This window comes from Sciurus vulgaris, assembly GCF_902686455.1.
Source record: "Sciurus vulgaris genome assembly, chromosome: 15".
Taxonomy (NCBI): domain Eukaryota; kingdom Metazoa; phylum Chordata; class Mammalia; order Rodentia; family Sciuridae; genus Sciurus; species Sciurus vulgaris.
The window spans coordinates 35,225,774-35,246,370 of record NC_136476.1 but is presented as its reverse complement, the minus strand read 5'-3'; the positions used below and the strand labels follow the sequence as shown (position 1 = coordinate 35,246,370).

General features: G+C 38.4%; 1 protein-coding gene across 22 annotated transcripts in view; it reads left to right on the top strand.

The window, feature by feature from the left end:
* Nucleotides 1–20,597, top strand: part of BNC2 (basonuclin zinc finger protein 2) — a 404,537-nt gene that overhangs the window by 283,311 nt on the left and 100,629 nt on the right. For all 22 annotated transcript variants that reach the window (XM_079113185.1, XM_079113183.1, XM_079113184.1 and 19 more), the window contains one exon: nucleotides 5,948–6,183. In XM_079113185.1, coding sequence (XP_078969311.1) covers nucleotides 5,948–6,183 — 236 coding nt within the window. The remainder of the gene's footprint in view (nucleotides 1–5,947; nucleotides 6,184–20,597) is intronic.

Here is a 20,597-nt window from a genome sequence, read left to right as displayed (position 1 = left end):
TATTAAAATGGACAGGAATGCAAGAGGTGAGTTCATTACCATTGCCCCATTTTATGTTGTTTCTGGACTCAGGATGCTCTAATATAGGCCCAAATATCAGGTTGCTCTGCACTTACTTAAAGATTATGTATAGTCAGGAAAAGAGCCTTTATTAATCAATAAAGGAGGCTTTGCCAAAGCGATAGAAATTGTGAATTATTTTGGCACCCAGGAGAGTTTATATCCTGGCATAATGGACCATGAAGATAAGCCAGGACAAACCTTTATTTTTTAAGGGAGGAAGGTTACAGTTTTCAAAAGAGAAATTGGAATAATCTGCACATGTATTCAGGCCTCTACACAGGTGGATTAGTTTTAGAGTAAATATGGAATTTCATGATCTGAGAATGGAGTCACTTTGTCTGCGTACCCCTTGGAGAACCTTTTGCATACTCCCCGTTTAGGTGTATCAGAGTTAGAAGTCCACTGGTGGAGGCTTCCCCCAGTGTAATAAGGCAAAAATCTCTTATTCCCTTTACTTGGCTCTGAGCCATCCCTCCCACTCAACACTCTTGTGATTTTTGGTGTGGCATTTGGGTGGGGACACGTATGTGGCCATTTCTCAGACTTAACCCTACTCCTTCTAGAGACTTTTCCATCTAAAGGGGTGTGATTCTGAGATTCGTGTGGCATGAGGCATGCACATCTCCCAGGCTGACAGCTATTGCTTTAATTAAACTTGTAACTTTTTTCAGAGCTTTATGTGTAAAGTTGAAAATCATCATCATCTTACAAAGTGTTTGGTATTTGCTAAACTTGTAAATAAGTTTGTGAGCTTCCTCATAGGTTTTTGCCTTCAGAACTGAAGCTCCTGAGAGCCTGCCCATCTGACCTTTTTGGACTCATCTCCTACTATTTTTGCCTCAACTCTTCTGGTTCTATGGATATTCCATTCTCTTGTACTCATTAGTCAGTGATGTGGTCCTGACTAGCAGCAGCAGCAGCAGCAGCATCCTTCTGTGTTAGAAATGCAGATTCTTGCCTCGCACCTCACACCCTCTGAAGCAGAAGCTCTGGGGAAGGTGGCCCAGCAGTCTGTTTTAGCAGGCCATCTAGGTAGTTCTGACACCTGTAATGACTGAGAACCACAGTACGTGTTGCTCACTTCCTTTCTCACCTGCTGACTCTCTAGTTATCTTACCAAACTGTGCCTTCCCAGTAGAGTTGCCCTCTCTTCTTGTGCCATCTCTTTTATAGCATTTACATCACTCCCATCTGTCTTTGAAGGCAGAGGCCATACCATAAATTACTTTTTCATCTGCATACAGCACCTACCTCAGTGGTAAGTTAGTAAGTGGTGGTGAATAAATGAATGTATGCATGAATGAAGGAAGAGAGCATTTTAGGGGGAGTGATGATCAATAAGGTCAGCTGCTATGGAGAGATCATGGAGAATAATGAAGGAAAAAAGCTATTGGATTTCACAGTAAGGCAGGTGTTGGTGACCTTTGAAATGCTTGCTTCAGCAGAGTGATGGGCAAGCAGCCCAGATTACAGGGAGTTAGGGACTCCCAGCATGATGAAAACTAGCAAGTTTCTTACTGTTTATCTGAACATGTCGTGCAAACAGAATTTTCCTGGGGTGAAATTGTGAAGAGAAGAGACCTTCGACCCATTACTTAACCCCATTGAGCCTGTGATCTTGGAATAGGTTACAATTTTAATATGGTGTTTTAATTAAGAGATTAAATTTATGAACCCTTAGAATGATATCTGACATATAGTTGATGCCTAAATAGTAATTTCCATTAGCTTCCTCACCAATATTTTTCTTTACTAATGCAGTTGGAAATATCCCCCTTTGTCAATATTTTATAAGATATGGAATTTTTTTAGGATACTCCTCATTCCAGGCATTGCAGAAATTATGAATTGCATTTGGCCTGAAACTAACATACCTTTAGTTGAACCACTGACAGCATGAAAATTACATGCTATCCAGCTGGAGAAATACCCCAAATGGTAGCTGTAGGAAATGTTATTTCAAGGAATGAGAGAGAGATTACGTTTTTAATGTAACTGAAGATTCTAGTGATAGTGCCAACCTAAGGCACTGTCATATCTTTTAGATCAAACAAGAGTGTTTAATAGTATCAGTACTTGGTTTTGTTTTGTTTTGTTTTCAGATCATTTTGTAGCCCAGTTGGTTCACATTCTCAATGCATATTTGTTAGCCAAAAGTTTAAGATAAAAAAGAAGAAACTAAGCTTTTCTAATTACAATCCTGGATTCAGCCTCACTGTCTAGACTTTGGTCACTTGCCTGTTCTTGAGAACCATTTTTATTCTAGGAGGCTAGAATATACTTGTTTTTCCAGGACTAGCTAAAGATTACTCAGTTCTATGAAATACTGATTCTAAGGGTAGCAGGGAGCAATTCCCTAAGGAGAATTTCAGTTTCTCTTCCCAGATTGAAGGGGAGTGGACACCAAGAAGGCAGAGCAGTTGTCATTGTCCTATTGTATAGAAAAGCACTTTTCACATGTGTTTCCAGGGTCTGTCCCAAGGAGATACTTAAGCAAGTTGAAGAGGAGAGTAATAAGTAATTGGAAATTCTTTAATCCATGCTCACTCCAGCTTTACTGAGAGAAATATCACTTTTATATGTTTTGTGTACCCAAATTCTGCTTGAGATTTCACTTGAAAGTGGAGTCATGGGTATAAAAAAAATTTAGGAAATGCTTAGACCCATAAAATATTAAAGTAGGTAACATCTTTCCTCACTCCATCCTGATGAAGAAGTTCTTGCCCTGCTTCTTTCTCACCCCATTGACCTAATTCATGTTCCTGACCCTACAAGATTCATAACCAAATCCTCCACGGATATATGAAAATCATGAAATTATTCCAAAGCCCAGTTTGTACGTATCATGACACTCAAATGTCATTGCTTAGCCTTTGTACCTTCAAGGATACCTCCCAAAGATTGTCACAATCATGCTAAAAATTATAGTTGATATCACCAAGCTAAGCAGTTTATTTTTCACACCCTCATCTATGACTCATCTTCTAGATAATTGCTGCCCAAAATAGAACATGTTTTTACTGGGAATTAAATCCAGGGATAATCTATCACTGAGCTGCATCTCTAACTCTTTTAATCTCTCATTTTGAGATGGGGTCTCACTTAATTGCCAGTCTGGTTTCAAACTTGGAATCCTCCTGTCTCAGCCTCCAGAATAGCTAGAATTTGCTGGGATTACAGGTGTGCACCACTGTACCTAGCTTTTTTATTATATAGTATTAGGACTTTTTCATTACTATTGTTGACCTTCTTTACATATCTGGCCTCACATTGTCATCTCTATAGCAGGGCCTAAAGTGGCCAGGTGCCTACTTGTATAAATAAAGTTTTATTGGAACACAGACAAACCTATTAGTTATCTTATCTATGATAGTTGTCTTATCTATGGTATGGCTGCTTTTCTGCTGTAACATCACAGGTGAGTAGTTGAAAAAGAGAATGTGTAGCTGATAGACCTAAAATATTTACTATGTATTGGACCCTTATAGAAAAATTTGTTGACCCCTGCTGTATGAGTATGTATTCTGTATTCCTTCTTCCTGACATAGTGCATACTCATGAAGAAGAATCGGGGAATATCTGAATAATCTCACTCACTGGTGTTCCAAAAACTGTTTTGAGGGAAATATTTTTGCCTTACCTGTTTCACCTGTGCGCTTACAAGTGTCTAAACGCTTCCTTTTTTCTGTACCCTCTGTGATTTAGTTCTCTTAATCTTTTCAAACCACCAGCCTTTTGCAGGGAGTAGGACAAGAGGGGTGACGGTTTTCCTCACAGTACTGGAACACATTTGTCCTTGCTCCCCTGCTCCTGCGTACACTTAATGCAGCTGCAGAGTGCCAGACACACTCTTAAAAACCAGGATGTGTCGTTATTTCTCCCCTGTGGAATCCTCTCAGTTTCACAGTCGTTGTGGCCATAGCAGTGTGTTTTACAAAGAAGTATTTGGTGGGGTTCAAGAGGGTTGGTGAAATGGGGGAGGAGCAGATTTCCCCTAATCCATCACTGGATTCTGTAAGCAGATCATCCACTCATCAGAAGGCTGTGTGGTTAAGCTGTACTTGAAGAAGAACAAGGATAATAATACCCCTTTCCTGCTGTTTTTGCAGCCTAAATGCCCTGTGGAGTGAGAGAAGACTTCAATCTCTAGGCTTTCGAATCCCTTATCTTTCTCAAACGTTAAATTAATTTTTAAAGCTATTTATTCAAAGTTGACTTAACCACTAGAATAGGAAAGATCAGACAAATCAGCTGCAAGAAATGAAGTATGAGGAAACCCGAACTCTTTGACAAAGTATTCCTGGGAGTAAATGTGTTGAATGAAGCCAGCGGGTAAATGATAAGGGCCTTTACACTGTGGATGTAAGAAAGCAATTTATCAAGAGTACATGAACTCTCTAGTGACCACAAGTCAGGAGGAAACGAGAGTGGAGGAGGAGTTCTGAAAAAAATACATTAGAAATACTTAAAAAAAAAAAAAAAAAAAAAAAAAAAAACCTGTGTGCATGTGCTTTTGAATTCCTCCATTATTATGCGCTAATACTGGTATGTTAAAATAGGAATTGCTCAGGTTGCACACTAACTGTAGCTCATACTGTTACAGGGTAAGGTTTTAGGAGAAGCATTAGAGAGAGGCCACACTGTAGCTTATAATTTGAAAGACACTGAGAGAGACTCTCAGGTGTAGTTGTGATGTGGGCCAGGATGTCGTTCAACATCTATTTGCCTGACTCCAGAGGTTAGATGGCCATCTTTCAGATGTGCATTTTTCTCTCTCTCAATCTCTTAAAGAGCATATGTGTATAATTCCGACAGTTAATGGCAACACCTTTTGTGCTCTCTCAAAGAATTCTAGTTGCCTCTTACTCATTATCTCACTAATCTTGGCAGCATTTCTCTAAGTCCCATAGCTGATACCGTACAACTTTAGTCATTAACACTGGAAAAACTGAGGCACAATGAATTATAAAGAGTAGGGTTCCCCATAACTCGAATATGGGTGAGAACTAGAATTTACAACCTTATCTTAATAAGGCTTCTTTTCCCCCCAAGGGTGAAATGTCATTTCTTAGATTGAAGAAGAAAACCCCACCGTTGAAATTATTTGAAGAATAGTCATCCTCAATTTTCTTTACTGAGAATTATTAATGCAGTTAGCTGAATTTCCTAGTTTTTTATTTTAGTCATTTGTTTCCATTGTCATCTGACAGTCTTGTCACAACCGTTAAGAAAGTGACTAAATTATACTTGAATATTTTCCCTAAATAACTTCCAGAGAATATGCCAGTGAAGACAAAACTATCTAACAAGGGAGCAAAAGAGAAATTGGGAAAACTAAGTTTTCTTATCACTTCCCTAAGCTAATTTGAGTTAAATTTCTAGCCTCCCACATAGGTGTCAACTTTTCTTTTATTCCTATAGTCTAAAGAACACACTCATCCTCCCCTTTAAATCATAGGTGAATCTCATTTTTTAAAAAAAATGATATTAGTTGAGCCTCCTCTTACCACAGTATGAGTTAGGAAGAATTTTCCTTTTTTGTTTTGGCACAGAAACTTGAGTTGAGTGATATTGTAGTTCAGTTGGCAAATTATTTACTCAGGTTTTTAGAGCAGCCCCGGTCATTAAAAAACATTCTTAATGACTCTCTGAAAGTTGAATGTGTTTGGTATTTACTGTTGTCTGCAATTTATAAACACCCAGTTCAAAAAAGAAAGAAAGATAGCAGATCGAGAAGGAGAGGAGATATTGCTTAAACATCCGTGGTTGTGATTGTCTCTAGAAAAGGAGCCCTGATAACATTGAGTTGTGTATCTAACTTCGCTGTCCTTTTCATCTCTTTCTTCCCACCCCTGTCCCTGGAACATTGGTGGGATGACTGCAGCCTTGGATAAGCTCAGCACGCAGCACCTGTACCACCCCACCCAAGTGGAGATTGTGCAGTCCAACGTGGTGTTTGACATCAGCAGCCTGATGCTCTACGGGACGCAGGCAGTACCCGTGCGGCTAAAGATCCTGCTAGACCGGCTCTTCAGTGTCCTGAAGCAAGAGGAAGTGCTGCACATCCTGCACGGCCTGGGCTGGACTCTGAGGGACTACGTCCGGGGATACATCCTTCAGGTAGGGAAGGATCTGAATGCTGGTGTCTGGGCTAGCTCCGAGAGGGCTGTGTGGGAGCCCTGGGTACACTTGTCTCCTTCCTCTTCCTCACAGACCCAGTTACAAACACCCTCCTCTGGTCAGGAGGCTGTCTGGGACTTTGGAAGGAAGATGGCAGCCCAGAAGGCACCACTATACCTCAGTGGTGTGTATTAGAAGGGAAAAAGTGGTCTGTTGACTAGTATTACTTTGTATCTTTTGCGTGCAACCCTTTCTGCCTATAAAGTGGGCTTTCTTGTTTCTGGAGTAAGTCTTATAAGAGCCCTATTAATAGGATGGGCTCTTTGAGGTGGATGGTGGACATATGGAAGATTCAGGATTATACTCCATCTGGGTTTAGGAAGGCTTTTTCTCACACTCATGTAGGAGACATGGTGTTTTTATTGGTTGTCATGTACCCTCATTATTTATTGTTTCAGCATCCAAATCAAAGGAAGAAGTGTAACCTTTATGAACTCCCTGCTTATGTAACTAGACAACCCTCACATCATAGCCTTCAAAGTTTCACATTCTGAAACACGGTTATAGACTTGACCTTCACAGTACCTGTTCTTCTTCCAGCCAGGAGCCTCTGCTCTGTGTCAGTGACACTTTTGATCTGGTCAGGACCTTCGGGCTGACCTGGGAGGCTCACAGCCTCCACCTGTCTTCCCTTCCAGGACCCCCTCCCCATCTTTTGCCATCTTTTGTTGTTTCAGTATGTCATAGGTCATTTTGTATGTATATTTTGCCTGTGAAATGTTTTTATGGCCCTTGCCCTTCCTACAATCCTTGGGGGGTAAATGTTGAGAACAGCACGTTGGGACACCCTGGATCCAAAGTGCAACCCTGGATGATGAAGAAGCACCACCCTCTGTTGAAGGAGATCTCAATTTGAGAAGGTAGAATCTGGAGTGGTTTTTGTAATTTCCTATGGAGATAATACCAGTAGAATTGATACCACATATGCAAAAATTGTTTTCTACTGTGCCAGGATTGTGTAGTGCCAGAGGTAATTCATGATGTTTATGACCTGAACCACCCTGTGTTATATGCAGAGCCCTGGCTGCCAGCTTGGTATGTGATTGGGGAGGGCCTCAAGACTCCTCCTAGATTTAACCTGTCATCAGGACACACAAATTCATGTCACTCTCCTATGTGGTACCTCTGGGATTTAGCTAGGCAGGAGAGCAGTAGAGGATTGGTGAAGAGAAGTAGAGAAAGAGAAAGTGACATAACCTGTCAGCTCCTAGAATAAAGTCATATCTTTGTTTAGTGGGAACCTCAGCTTGGAAGGGATAGAAACTTTGACCCTCAGAAGATCAAATGAGTTGTGAGGGTGATAATAATAATAATTACATGTTACATTTTCAGTTTATAGAGCACATTCACAGCATTATTTCATTTGCCCTAGGATGGCAGCACTTCAAGTGGGGAAATGGGTAGATAAGTTCTGGGTAGTGAGGGGACCTGAAAAGGCACAAGGTCCAGGAGGAAGGGGCCAGGAAAAATAAGGCATAGACCAGTTTCACAATCCCTGCTTATACTGGTCCTGAGATCTGAATAGTGCCATATCCTTCTGCAGTCATTTCCACAAAAGTGATTGTTAATGTCTGTTTTGATGAATTTTACCATGCATGAAGGAAGAGATGTATTAGGGATGTTTAAATGCAGTTGGTCTTTCCTTTCTTCAAAACCTGTGAGTATTTTGCTCCAGTTGGGTACCACATTCACTGTCTCCACTATGATGCCTGCTTGTATCATGAGTGCTGTATTTCAGTTCATGTGCACCTTTTGCCTAAGATAATGGAAGCATGTGCATTGTGTCTTTCTGTCCAGTTAGATGTGTACATGGCTCTGCAGATTTGCCATCGAAACAACCTGGTAGCACCTCACCATAGCATTTTGACAGCCATGTAGAACCTGCTGGTTTTTCTGTGATAGGGTACTACTGTCCTGTCTTGACTAGAGATTTTTGTTTTTTCTTTAAATAATTACTTAGGTATTAATTTCATTTCAACATATCTTTGAGTCAAGAACAGAAAATGTGCTTCTTTAAAATATACTCTATTTCTTTTTTGTATAACAAATTTTTGTATAAAAAATTTTGTATAAAAAATTTCATGATACAGAATTGAAAATGAAATTAAGTATGAAAGAAAAATTCAGCAAAAACAACAAATGTTTATAAAGTCTTTCATTTGGGAGTGAAATATTATGTTAAGAAATATTATGTCATTTAGTGTGATACTTAAATTATAATTAATACAAATTTTTATAAATCTCAAATTTAATATAATAGTTCTTCATGTAGAGTCTACAATTGACATTTTCACAAAATCATAGATTTTTTTACATTTGAGGAACTCCAGGTTTAGTTTCTGTCTTGTTTTATTGATAGAATTGAAATATAGATTTTATTCAAATGATGCTTTTTGTCATTCCCCATTTATAATATATTTGTTGGTTGTGGAAATGTTGCTTGGGTTAGAAAAAAAAGCAAAAGATTGTAGGACATAAAACCATTTTCAATTATTTAGTGAGAAAACACTCATTTTTAAAAAGAAAAAAGAACTAGGCTATAAAAGTAAACCTTTCTTCTAAAGCTATTACTTGATTATTGGCCAATACTTTAAAAATTATATGTACTAATAATAAGGTATGCACAAATGACTTTGAATATAATTATATATGGCATTTTTGTTCAGGTAGACTATAAAATGTGCATCTGAAGACCATGAAACCCTATAATGCACTATTAGTGTACAAGTCATTTTATCTGGCTAAAACTCAATTGTCTTGTAGCCCTCAAGGCATCAATTTTAACATTATTGCTCTCAACAACAGTATATTGAATATTATGTCAGTTAAAGGAGAATAATTATCAAGGCAAGTTAGGGTGGCTGTTAGTCTTACCACATATTGACTTGGTTAGCAGTTGGCTATAGATTGTGTTATTGGGCAAATGAAGATGTACGGTAAGTTGAACTGGTCAAGCCAGGATATTAATTTAACTCTCTCTGGGCCCAAACCTATATCCCTTATGTATACACAGTTACTCTGGCCTTCAGAAGTAGTTTTGAATGTGGAAAAATAGCAGGTGCATAGTCTGATTTTGAATTTTTGGACATGGGGGAAAATGAGGATTAGGCTATTCTCAAAAGTATCATCTGAAAGCTGTCACTTCTGTTTGAAGAGGTTCTGTTAAGAAAACAAGAAGATGACAGAAATGCATTTGAAAGGCTGGTATATCTGTTAAGGATTCTGTTGTTTTTGTTGTTTTAATTCAAAACTGCCTTTGACTTATGTGCTTGTCTATGTAATTTGTAAGTTAACCAGTTGGGTGTATAATGCGGAAGATGGGCTACAATTATTTAAGAGTCTGGGAAATATCTTAAAGGTAAAGATCCAGTATTCTCTTGTTCATTTATGTAAGTATTCATTCATAAACTACATAAGAAGTAAAATAAATTCTAGGAATTCTCCCAGAACAAAAGAAAATGGGAATATATAATTAGATGCTAAACCCTAAATATGAGGGAGCGTATGATGCTTTTTTGCTACTGAAGAATGATTCTTATTTCAGGTCTGCCTCTCATGGTACATTTATTGATGACCATTGAAAGCTGTGTCCTGTACTTCAGAACTTTCCCTGTTTCCCCTCTGTCTTTGAAATAAGAATATAGGTGATTATTATTGTTGAATTTAGTCTTTTAAAAATCATATTTTCACATAGTCTCCTTTCAGTTTGAACACGTAACTAACTTGCCTGGGCTCCTACACAGCCTGTCTGTGGAATTCAGAGAACCCATTCAGGTATTCTGAACCAAGCTCATCAGAAGTGTGGTTCCTGAACACACACAACATTTCCTCACCATTGGGGTATTCATAAGGTTTCTTCTGCCTGAAACACCCTACTTCTCTGCATGGGTAATTTCTTGTCATTCAGGTGTCATCCAAAATCCCACTTCCTTACAGAGGACCCGCTGAACCCATGGAAGTTCCTGGTGTAACTTTATCTCAGGACTGGTGTAACTTTATCTCAAACTCCTACCAAAATCAGTCAGTAAAGCCAATTTTTAAATGTTGTTCCTGGCTTTTTCTCTAGGGAATACCACAAATGTAGGGCACTTGATGAGTAAGTGGCTAAATGAATGGGTAAAAATCCCTGCTTAACTTGGTATGGCCTGATATTTCACCATGACACTATGGAAGATCCAAAAACCTCAGTTGGTTCAAGGGCCCTTGGACTTTCTCTAACCTTCTCAGGGACTGATGGTGATAGCTTCAGTGGAGCTGTTGAGGGCAGTAAGAAGCCAAGGCCTCTGTGCCTTCTAGCTAGCACTCTGTGTAGAATAAGTGATTTGTGGTATCAGTGGTAGAATACATCAATATTAAGCAAACACTTATATTTAAACAGCCCTTTGTGGAGCAAGTTCACGTAAGTTTGTTCTTTGAATACCCTTACACTATTCTTTCAGTTGTTGTCAAAGAATTAACATCTGGTATAGTTGAGGCTCAAAGTTTTCAAGTGACTTTCCCATGATCATCAACACTGCTGATTGGCACAGTTGATGTACTGTAAGCTTTCTGAAACTAAGAACCACTTTTTTATTTGTCTGTTTGTAGTGGTGAGGATTGAACACAGGGGTTACTCTACCACAGAGCTGCATCTCCAACCCTTTTATTTTGTTTTTTAAATTTTGAGACAGGGTTTCACTAAGTTGCTAAGGCTGACCTTGAACTTTGGATCCTCCTGAGTCATCTTCCTGAGTTGCTGGAGTTACAACATGCGCCACCATGGCTGGTAAAACCACATAACTCTTGTTCACCACGGCAACATAACTTCCAGCACCCAGCATGGCTTATAATAGGGTATTTTAAATATTAGGCAAAGGAAATTTTGAAATCTGACTTGAATTTAGGTCTCTGATTCTAGGGCAATGTTTGGATCGATTTTTTTTAAGATTACCAAGATGTCTTTCCAGAATGTAATCTGTAACAGTCTCATAGATTCCGATGTCATGGTTGGAAGAAGAGGGAAGGCCTGAGATCCTGAACTAATGATTACCTTAGGATCTCTTGTATTCAGTGACCTTAGGCGAAATTTGGTTACTGTGTTCCTTGTTTTGCTCTTTCCTGATAGTCCATTTTGTTTCAGGTTATCTTATCTCTTATTCTTTTATTTTCGTGGCTAAAACATTCCCCAGGTCTGATATTTATCATTAATGTTTCATTGTAAATTCTGATCTTTGGCTTACCTCTCCAAGAATGTGTCTTTTGCTGATGAGTATAAAAACAAAGTTTTTGTACCTAGCTATTAAGATTTCAGCTATACCATGTGCAGGGGGTAGAAGAGAGGTGAAATAGCTATTTTCAGGCTACAAAAGCTATCAAGGTTGGATGGCAGAAGAGCACTGGATATTGAGTCAGAAGACTAGGTTAGGTCTGGGTGAATATCCAGTAGTAGGGTGCATGCTTATCATGAGGCCATCAGTTTAATCTCCAGCAACAAAAAGAACAAGAAGTTGGATTGAAGTCCCAGTTCTGCTACTGATTGTTGACATACAGTTTTACCATTCTCAGCCAGTTTCTTCATCTTTAAAAGTGATGTAACTTCTTAGGCCTCTCTTGCTTTTGAGTGCCTAAAAAGATGAAATAATGTAGATGAAAACTATGCTGTGAACCCAGTAAATTGGTTTTTTTCACTTCTATTCATGTATAAAGTTAACTCTGACTACTTAAAGCTAAGAAATATCAGAAGCCAAACCTGTATCTCTGCAGGCATCAGATGCTTAGAAAAAGATAGAAAATACCTTGTATACATTAGTAGTTAATATAAAAAATAAATCATATTGTAGTCCTCAAAACCTGATGTACTGGTGGCCTAGCACAATAGGAGCTTGTTTCTCTCTCAACAAAACTAGTCAACGTTTTTCCTTCCAGAGGTAATTTGAAGAGAGGTGATTTAGAGTCACTGCTGTTTTACAACTTTTCCTTTCTCTGAGGTCTTAGGTTCTTCATTCAGGTAGCAGCTTAGAGAGGATGAAGGTTCTGTGTGGGACACTTACGTGACCCAGGCCGACCCAGGCCTGGAAGTGGTAAGGGGCACATCTTCCCACTGGTCACCGATCAAAGCCTCTATCTCAACGGGGCCACATGACTGACCAAGCTAGAACACGTCTGCTGGGAAGTCACTGCCAGCTATACCTTTGCACAGTGGAAAATGAGCATGGGTCTGTGCTCGCTCAGTGTGGCGGCATGGCCATAATTATACCCTCTCTCTACATAGTCGCATCAGGGGAACTTAATGCAGTGGAGTCATGTGGGAAGGCAGGTTCTTGGGTTTGAGTTCTGGCTCCAGTTCTTACCAGATGTGTGAAATTAGGCCATGTCTGTATTTACTTCAGTTCTATCCCCTGTAAAACAGGGATAATAACAGTACTTCATAGCTTTGTTGTGAAGATAAAATAAGGTGATGCACATAAAGTGTTAAGCAGTGCTACTTGCTGTGTCTCCAGCCAGTGTTTACTGTTAATATGATGATGAAAAAGGTGATGATAAACCATTACAAACTTCTGCCAACCTTTTTATTGGTCATTTTAGAACTTTGTTTATAAAGTAGTCTTAAATCCCGGATCTCCATATTTCTCTTTGCTTCTTAGAATAGAATGCCTTTCCAACCAGTCAGGCAAAAGCATAGCTACTGTTCAGTCATGAATAAATCACACATACACACAAACCTGTATACACATTCGTACCTACAAACATGTTTGAAAACACTTGAGAGGCAAGAGATTGTAGTGATAGAGACACTGAGTTTTGGAGTTGGACAAACTTGGGAATAAACCTTGGCTTTACCTTTTTGGATAGCTCTGTTACCTAAGAGAGATAACATATTTGAACATGTTTCTTCATGTATAAAAATCACATGAAATCATATTTATGAAGTATTTAGTGCTTATCATCTAGCTCATAGCACTCTTTATTAATAGTGGTGAGTGCGTGCCTTTGCCTGTGTGCATTTTTACCTAATGACTTATTATTCTACATGTGATATTATTTTTATCACCTTTGTAGTTCTCTATTTTCATTGCCCTTTCTAAGCCCCTAGCACAGAATGAATTATTATTTGATGAATTCATTAAAATGATTGGAGTATCTAGGATTCCACTGTATTGCATAAAATAAAATGTATTTAAAATAAGTAAGGGCTGGAGGTGTAGCTCAGTGGTAGAGCACTTACCTAGCATGTACAAGGCCCTGGGTTTGATTGCTAACAATGAAAAATAAATAAATAACATAGGCCATCTTTTTTATGGATATTATCTTATCTCACAGATATTTAGGAAATTTCCAAAGTAGAAAGAAGAAAGGACCTAGGCATAAATTCATTTAGGTAACCCTTTAATTGATGAATTAATACATGCTGAGTACACCAAAGTAGCCTTGTAGAAAGCCCACACTCTAATGAGCCAGATAACAGTAAACAAGTGCTGGGAAGTTTGTGATGAAAAGGACAAAAGTTTAGAGATGACCCAGAGCATTGCCTTAGAGAAGGGAGTATTCAGCCCTCAAGGGGAGATTGGATTATAACCACAGGGACGTAGGAAAGATACCTGTGCATCATGTCACTGATTTGTGAATCTCCTCCTGGAGGGCAGGATCACATGTGTGAATGGTGAAGAGCCCCCTGTCTTTGGCAGAGATACACAAAAGATAAATGGTTTAGGGCAGTGTATCGTATTCATAATGTCTGTTTTCCAGAGTACTTGGACCACTCTACAAACATTATTCTGGCAAACCTCCTAACCTCCCTATTAGAGCAAGAGTTTCAGAGACTATTATCCCTAGTTTTAAAGTTACCATGGCTCAGGGCCTCAGGCAGACTCAAAGCTGGAAGTGGAATACAGGGATTTTGAATCCCTTGCCAAAGCTCTAGTTGAGCTGCAATGAAAATAAACACCTTAGATCCAAGGATGTAGCTTCATGTTTTGTGCTCAGAGTTAGAATGAAAATATTCTCCCTTTACCCTTGCGAAATAGAAATAGATAGCTTACCACATTCCAGAATGGAATGCGGTAACTGCTGGAGTGGGATTTGTGTGTATGGGACAAGGAGGAGGGGGCTTTTGCACTCCCGAGGAAGAGCAGAGGCCTGTCCACCTCTTGCTGGTTAGTAGCCGTTTGATAAGAACCAGTTCAGCTTTCCTTGAAGTAGATATCCTCTGGGCACTGATTAAACCACATGATTTCCAGAGCAGCACTCTTGCATGTGTCTTGTTGAACTGGAGGTGGACAGCTTCTGAACTTGGGTTTAAACCTCAAGGCTACCACCAATTAACTCTTTAGCCCTGCAAAAGTACAAAATGTCCAGGAGACTCATGTTCCTGATGGTACCTTCTTAGGGAAGTTTTCAGGTTGAAGGGGAGTAATATGTTAGATTCATAGTGGAGTGCCATAAATTCAATTCTCTAAGCAGATAAATCTCCCAGTCCCTGCCTGAGTCTCCTTAGGTTTCTAGAGCACCAGAAGCTCCATGTAGCTTCTACTTCTGCATACATTTTATTTGAGTTACTGTGTTCATTTCTAATATTTCCCCCAATTTGTCAGAAGGGGCAGGTGGAAGATGAGAGGGGCTTACACAGAAACTGAAGTCTATTATGACTGTAGCAAAGAATCAGGGAAAGGCTTTCAAGGCTAGTGCCTACCATCTGTTTCTTTTGAACGACCTACATTTCCAATACTGGTATGTGAAATCATGAAGGGTTCTGAAAAGTAGAAAATGAGATTAGGATCTATGTGGGTTGCTGGAAGCTTTTGCTAAGTCCATACAGATGGAGACAAACATAAATAAAGATACATTTGTTTGATTCATGTATGATAGCCACGTACACGATGCCAACAGCAATCGGAAAATAGAATGTACGCCAATATATTTGCTAGTAGAATCAGAGTGACCACTGCCAAATTGAATCAGTCTCTGACGACCTGTTGAAAGAGGAGATTCTTAAGGAAGAAGAAGGATATTGTTACTCAGTACAAAGAATGGAACAAGCATTTTTCCCCTGTCGGAAGAATGCTGTGTTGGAAAGAGGTGCGAACAAGTTTACAGAGGAAGTTGAATTTCAGCTGGTGGAGCAACTTTGAGCTGTGCTGTTGGTAGACATGGTTAGTCCAGGCCCTGGCCTGTCGATCTGAAGCTCTTTATGAATCATCTGAGGTTCCCATATCACCACTCCTTTCTGAGGGAAGGGACTAGAGATTCTGATGGTTCACAGACCTGGTATTTGTTGCTAATAACCTTCAGACTTAACAAGGTAGGTAACTGACTAGTGACTTATTTGAGCAGTTTTATTCTACCATTGTGATCCTGTTGCTGTTTAGAAGTACTCTCATTTTTTGGTGGCTCCTAAGGGACCTGCTTAGTGCTTGTGCACCCTCCCTCCATCCCTCACTCTCCTTTTCTCCCTTTCTTTTTCTCTGCTCAGGGAGACCTGAGATCTGGAGAGTACATTGGACAGTGCTGAGCTTGCATTTTGCCAGTGGACTGTCTCGCATGACCACAGTAGGTCAAATGCAGAAGGACCCAAAATAAGACAGTGAAATACTGCTGGAGAGCATCTTCCAACCAGCACTGGTTCACTGTGCAGTTCTTACCTAGAACCCCCAGAAAAACATATTTCAGAGACTGAAAACCAAAGGTTCTTTGTCTGAGGAAGCCCATTACCCTGGTTTCCTCGTTCTCGTGTAATTTTCTCTCTTTAACAAAGCCATAATGATAGTGTCAGAGGCAGCTTTCTAGTTAGTATGAGTAATGTGGTTACTGTATTTTCTATTTTTATTTTAATATGCTTTTCCTGCTGTGGATTTTTGTTTTGTTTTGTTTTAAAAATAGTGTTGAGCAAATGTAGTAATTCACAGATGGGTGCATACTGTGTTCTCTGGAATATGATTTTGAAGGAAGACTGTGTTCACAATTTCTCAGTAGGGTACATAGGAAAAGGTTTGGGACACAGACAACTGAAAATATTGACTCATAGTTGTATTAGGCCAGACTTCAGAGATAAACAATAGAACAACCCATGGGTTTTTGCCGTGTAGTTATCTGTTAATATATATTGTCCGTTTATTTTATGATGTGTTGAGAGGACACAAAATTAGGGAGCCAGGGAAGTACCTTAAGTTGCTTCATTCACTTTCCTCTTTTTAAAATTTGCAGACGTGTTTAGAAATTTTAAATTAACAACAAGAAATACGTTTAAATTCCTCTTGAAAGAGTAATTAAAGGCTACTTGTCTCTCTGCTGTCATCTCTGCCAGAATTAGAGTTCATGCTGAGTATGTTCCATTGAGTCAGCCATCATTCCATCACCAGCAGGGATTGCTGTTCCACGTATTGACATGTGAGGGAATGTCTGTCTTGCAGTAGCCATGGGTTTGTGCCAGATTTCGAGATCCATAGGGGCAGTGCTGGGAGCTTTTCAATTCTAAATCAGGGTTCCGATTCATAATAGCAGAGCCAGGGAAGTCGGGTTGAATCTGTGGCCAAAACCACGGTAAAAAACTTTTTTCTCCCCCTTACCCTTTTTGTAGTGCTTTATTGCTTTAAAATATGAGTGTCTCTGTCCATTGATCCTCTAGTGACTTTCCGCTGGATTCAAATTGTGGTCTCTTAGGTGAAAAGGTCAGTGTGTTATTCATTCAGCCACACATCAATGGAGATTAAGTGAGAGCAGTACAAGACATTTGGATCCTGCCAGACCTAGGGCACCTCAAGGAAGTTTATTTCTTTTCTCACTGCCCTTAGTTCTGCCTGCTGCAGAAGAGGATGGCCCAGTCTTCTGAGAAAGGGGGAGGGCTCTGATTGGCTGTGTGCTAACTGTCTCAAATCCATGGCCACAGGGTGAGTAAGAACCCTTGAGAATCAAGCGTGTCATTTTTGTAGCATCACCTGATTTAGTGCTTTTCCTCAAGTCTGAGGTGTCTCAGGGGGCCTTTTTCCCTTGCAGCACTGATCTTTCAATGAGGTGCTAGTGTCTGTCCTGAGCAATAACAAGGAAAAACCATGAAGTGTGAACAGCTCTTATTAGGGGGTAAATGTCATTAACGCCTTTGTAGCCTTCTCTGCAATCTGAATGCTCTTGTCAAGAGAGTGCCTCACTGAAGCCTCCCTTACGATCATATAAATGGAATTTAAGATGCTGAAGTTTTACATTTTAATTAAGCAAGGCCATTAGCCCTCTTTACAATGCATTTTTGTAGCCAGTTATGCTTGTATGTCTTAAAAGGAACATCCTCTAAAATAAGGTTATTGAAAAACTGTTTGTAGAAATCATTTAAGAATTTGAGAAATACTTGGTTTACTCTATATCAAGGTTTTAGGTAATTTTTGGTGTTAGCAGGGAGCAGATACTTCTCTCAGCTTTAATTTTATAAATGTGAGACCCATGCTCATGAATAAAAACATTGTAACGTACAGATTTTTATATATGATGTGAGAGAACATTAGTATTTCACGTTAATGAGTAGTAAATCTATATTAATGAAAAGTATGAGCATAGAATGTTTAAATAATGATTGTATTATTTTCAGTACATAAATAGAAATGTTTCTCTAGCCATGAATTGCCCTTATGTAAATTTCTAGTGTTTTCTTGAAGCAAATTTTATGTATACAAATTGGCTTCAGTAAACCTCCTCTACAAGTTTGATAATTTCAGAATACTTTCTGGTTACTCTGGGTTATGCGTCTTTGAGTTACAAAATAATGGGACAGTAAATAGTTGTGTGGTGGGAGAGTCAGATACAGAAAAAAGTTCTCCTTTTACTCTGCAAATTAATTTTTAATAAAGAAAATTATTGAGATGTCTAGTTGAAACCTGGGAGATAAATCTGGAAAAGTTTCAGGAAAGTTATAGGAAATTAACTATACTCATTATTACTAATTTAAGATAAATAATTCGACATTCTCTGTTTACTTAGTGTTTAAGTCTGTTTCAAATTTGATCCTCCCTCCCTTCTGAAAAATCTCCTTAGGTCACCGATTTTGTGTTGGTTTTTGGTCACAAATTTCCTATTTGTTTTTGGGTTTTTTTTCCTATTATGAGGGTCTAGGAAAATACATTCACTCAATAGGTAGTTACGTGAATGGCTGCTATATACAAAAGGTAAACAGACACCATATCTCTGTTGTCTAGTGGAGGTTGGTAGACCATGCTAATCTAAAGTAAATAGAGCTCATTGGGTACATTTTCTAACAACTAATATATGAGCAAAACCTATAATTAGTGTAATAGTAGTGAGTTGTATATGAACTATTGGGACTTAATTCCAACTTACTTGAAAAGTTAATGCTTTAAAGAATTTTAAACATTCCCCAGATATCTTGGTTGTACTGTTAATTTAAATTATGCCATTAAAGGACTGACTAAATAAAAGAAAATTTCAGCCCAGGTCCCATTTTCTGAATTAAAAACATTTTAGGTTGAATTAATGCGATATTGCTGTCTATTATGGAAGCCTACCTACTTATTAGATTACAGAAGTTAAGCAGCAACGATGTGTTTCCTTCCTAGTCCTTAACTCATAAATGTTATGACAAGTTAATGAAACCTTATTTTAAAATTCCCTTTTAGTGAGAATCCAAAGATGATCATTTTTAGCCCCATCAGGATCATTTCACAAAAGCTGCCTGTGAAGTCACGCATTTAGAACAAGATGATCTCCATGGAATTGCTGTTACCAGTGCCACTTGGGGAGTAATTGGGCCAATTAAAATGAAGATGTTTTACATTAAATTGTGGTGCCTATTAAAATAAAGAACATCAAATATGGAATTAGTCTATATTCCTTTGTTAGTTTCTTTCACTTAGTACATAGAATTTTAGTTTAATCTGATAACTTGACAAATAAGTAATATATGCATATAATTAAGAAGGTGGATAGTCTAGTGCCAGTAGACGGTTCTTATGGAAAGTATTCTAAGATTTGGGGGACAGTGAGAAGAAAGTTCAGCTAGCACCATCTGCTTTGCCTGCTCCTTTCTCTCTGCTCTACCTTACCCCTGGATTCAGGTAGTTAATAAAAATAAAAATTTCTAAGAGTCACACTTTAGGATAAGTTAGACCAAAAGATATCTGGAGTATCAAAATTACCAAAGATATACAGTAAAATTTCTCTATAGCTGTTTTTCAAGGCACCAGATGGGAGGAAGCTTTACTGTATCATATTTCCATATGGAAAAGTATCTAGGATCTGAAAGGGGCACACCCTTAGAAATGGAGTAGTTCTTTAAAAGGAACTTTATAAAAGAATGCTAGTATAGGGTGTTCATGTTTGATTTATTCATTTGGGCATATTGCTTTGAAAGCCCTAACGGCATTCTGGGTATAAATTGTGATTTTTTAGACCTAAGGGGTGTCTGATAGTTTAAATTTCAAACTTTTTATATTTGCCTATGGCACAGGTCAAATATGTCTTGCTATGAGCCTGGTTATCATTTACGTTCGTTAAGGTTTAGCTTTTGTTAAAGATTGTTGGATTGAATTTCTTTATGAAAGACATCTTCTCCTACACATGTAATTTTATGTTAATAGAAAGTCAAGATTGTAGAATTTAAGCATAAATTTATGTGGTAAGGTATAATTTCTCTACAGTGGTTTTTCTTTTTTTTTTTTAAATATATATGTGTATTTTGTTGTTGTTGTTTTGGTTGGTTTTTTTTTTTTTTTTGGGGGTAGTACTGGGGATTGAACTCAGAGGCACTGTACCACTGAGCTACATCCTCAGCTATTTTAATTTTAATTTTGAGACAGGTTTTACTAAGTTGCCCAGGCTGGCCTTGAGCTTTCAATTCTCCTTCTTCAGCCTCCCAAGTAGTTAGGATTAAAGGCATGTTGCCACAGGATGTGTTAGTATACACACACACACACACACACACACACACACACACACACACCTTGGAAGGAACATGGTTCTTCTACTGTCCACTAATTTACAGCAAAAACACCTGTAAAAGAGTAATATATGGTTGTTAAATATAACAACATTTACTGAAGTTTTTATTTTCCTCCCAAATAATACAGGGGTATTTTGAGTGGGTAAAGGGAGACTGAATGTACTTATGCATTGAATAACTTGGGACCTTTATAGTATACATTCAAACTATTAATCAATGTATGTGTATTTGTTTTGGATTCAGTTCCTGAAACTAAACCATATTTTCCTGCAGAGTAAAATACTCGAATAGCACAGATATCTTCCCCTCTCTAAAATAATTTGGAAAACCTAAATAATGATGTTATATTTGAAACTTCAATTATCTTTCATCAACATTTTTCTGCTTAGAATGAATTCTATAAAGTGCAGTGTAAATTTTACTTTATATGATTTTTGAC